This window comes from Vigna radiata, chromosome 8 (genome assembly GCF_000741045.1).
Source record: "Vigna radiata var. radiata cultivar VC1973A chromosome 8, Vradiata_ver6, whole genome shotgun sequence".
NCBI classification, from domain to species: domain Eukaryota; kingdom Viridiplantae; phylum Streptophyta; class Magnoliopsida; order Fabales; family Fabaceae; genus Vigna; species Vigna radiata.
The window spans coordinates 42509026-42511812 of NC_028358.1; the positions used below are offsets into that span (position 1 = coordinate 42509026).

The window sequence follows — 2787 nt, forward strand, 5'->3', positions numbered from 1 at the left end:
ATTAAGTTGATGAAGACAAACTGAGATCCATCAAAATTTAATAGGTAGATTAATATTTTCAACGATATTAGTTTGTTTTGATTTGTTTTGCCTAACTCATTTTCCAATTAAAAAATGAATAATTTTTTTGTGTTATATTGTTTAAAAGATTATATATGAATTAATATTACAATTTAAATAATTAATACTTACCAATTAAATTATTAATCATGGTTTAATATTTAAAGATAATAACACTTTTAGTTTATTTAATTAAATATATTAATTAATTTAAATTTAAACAGTATTTACACTATTAAATAAAGTTTTAATATATATTGACCGGTATAAGTGTATTCACACTCTTACGAAGGAATATTTGATGTTTTCAAAATATTCCTTCTGCATATGACCATGGTCTGAATGAGTAATTATTTGAATTTTCTTTATTGTGAGATGTAATTTCCCTTATTTGAGTATTGATCTACAAGGGCATTATAAATGGGCATTGTAGTCATATTTCCACCTCTCTCAGCTTTCCTGCATCAAAACACGGTTTGAGAATCCGAGCCAATCCATGGAAGAGCTTCACGTTCTTCTGGTCGCTTTTTCTGCCCAAGGTCACATCAACCCTCTGCTTAGGCTAGGCAAAAGCCTACTAACCCGAGGCCTCCACGTCAGCCTTGCCACCACCGAATTGGTTTACCACCGCGTCTTCAAATCCTCCACCGCAGACGCCGCCTCCTCCGTCCCTACTTCCATCACCATCAACGGAATCCAAGTCATTTTTTTCGCCGATGGCTTGGGAACCGGCCAAATCAATTTCACCGTCGACTCATATATGGAACTAATAGGAAAATTCGGTCCCGATAACCTCTCCAACCTCATAGAAACCCACTTCCTTAACGCTTCCAAAAAACTCGCTTGCATCATCAACAACCCCTTTGTCCCATGGGTTGCAGATGTAGCTGCCAACTATAGCATCCCTTGTGCATGTCTCTGGATCCAACCCTGCGCTCTCTACGCCATATACTACCGTTTCTACAACAATTTAAACGACTTCCCCACTCTCGAAAACCCTTCCATGAGTGTCAAGTTACCCGGTCTTCCATTGCTACAACCGCAAGACCTTCCTTCTTTTGTTCTCCCATCAAACCCTTTTGGAAGCATACCCAAGGTGCTTTCCGAGATGTTACAACACACGAAAAAGCTCAAGTGGGTACTCGCAAACTCTTTCTACGAGTTGGAGAAAGATGTAATAGATTCCATGGCTGAGTTATGCCCCATCACAGCGGTTGGTCCTCTGGTTCCTCCCTCCTTACTTGACCAAGATGAAAACGAAGATGTGGGAATCGAAATGTGGAAACCACAGGACTCGTGTATGGAGTGGCTCAACCACCAACCTCCTTCTTCGGTTATATATGTCTCGTTTGGAAGCCTCATCGTGTTTACCGCTCAGCAACTGGAGAGTATAGCTAAGGCTTTGAAGAACAGTAACAAACCTTTTCTTTGGGTGATCAAGAACAAAGAAGGAGAAGAAGCGGTTCCGCTGCCAGAAGGGTTTGTCGAAGAGAGCAAAGAACAGGGCATGGTGGTGCCATGGTGCCCGCAAACCAAGGTACTCAGTCACCCTGCGATAGCGTGCTTCTTAACGCACTGTGGTTGGAATTCCATGTTGGAAGCAATAACCACGGGCACGACCATGATTGCTTGGCCTCAGTGGACCGATCAACCCACTAACGCGAAACTGATTTCCGATGTGTTTCGTTTGGGAGTTCGGCTCACGCAGGGAAGTGATGGGTTTGTGGCGACGGAGGAAGTGGAACGGGCTATTGAACAGGTTTTTGCGTCAGAGGAGTTCAATAGAAAGGCGTCGGAGTTGAAACGGGCTGCTAGAGAAGCTGTGGCTCACGGTGGCTCGTCGGACCGAAATATCCAATCCTTTGTGGATGAAATTATTGGTAGAAAATTAGACATTTAGTTCTTCCAGATGACACAAACTTGGGCTTAGTGTCATGTTTAAAGTGGAAACACTCTATTTTGATATCTCCATCTCATCAATTTTATTTTTATGATGTAATAACGTATTAATAATTTAATTAAAAGATAATAAAATGTAATTTCAAATATTAAATAATATAATTAATTATGAAAGGCTTATCACTTTTTATTAATTTCAGTAATTAATGCTTTTTCTCATTTATTATCCATTCATGTTATAATATTATTTTAAAATAACTATCAACGACATATGGTCATTTTAAGATATTATTTTTGGATTACTTTTCTTGTCTTATAAGAAAATTTGTTGACTGTTGTTTTAAAATTTCTGATACCATAGTTATGTACATTGAGTCAGTCTTTATAATGCCTATACCGTGTTTTTTTTTTTTTGGTGTGTATTTATCTTTTAATTTTATCCTTTAAATCTATTTCTAAATATAGAAGATTCTTTTATCTACATGTATCATCAAAATTTACCTTTTGAATAAAAAATACTTTAAATTTAAATAATCATTTTATGAATTTTATTACTGTTTTTTAATTTAATTATTTTTTATTTGACATTGTTTAAATTTAATTATCCTTTTATTAAAAAATTACCTTTGAAATAAATAAAATTTATTTAAATAAAGTAATACAATTATTTATATTTAATTTTATAATTATAAAAGTAACAATAATAAACATTTATTAATTTTTATTATATATATATATATATATATATATTTATATTTATAATTAGGAGAAGCTTCATGTGATTTATTTTAAATACATATATATTTTTATTTTTTATAAAAATAGTTA

General features: G+C 34.5%; 1 protein-coding gene across 1 annotated transcript; it reads left to right on the forward strand.

The window, feature by feature from the left end:
• The first annotated feature begins 416 nt into the window (after nucleotides 1-416).
• LOC106770826 (UDP-glycosyltransferase 84B2) lies at nucleotides 417-2090 on the forward strand. Its single transcript, XM_014656642.2, has one exon. It carries the CDS (start codon nucleotides 557-559, stop codon nucleotides 1958-1960), a length of 1404 nt encoding a protein of 467 aa, XP_014512128.1. The 5' UTR covers nucleotides 417-556; the 3' UTR covers nucleotides 1961-2090.
• The last annotated feature ends 697 nt before the right edge of the window (nucleotides 2091-2787 follow it).

Coding starts and splice junctions, on each gene's coding strand:
- LOC106770826 (XM_014656642.2), top strand. CDS start 557: ATGGAAGAGCTTCACGTTCTTCTGGTCGCTTTTTCTGCCCAAGGTCAC.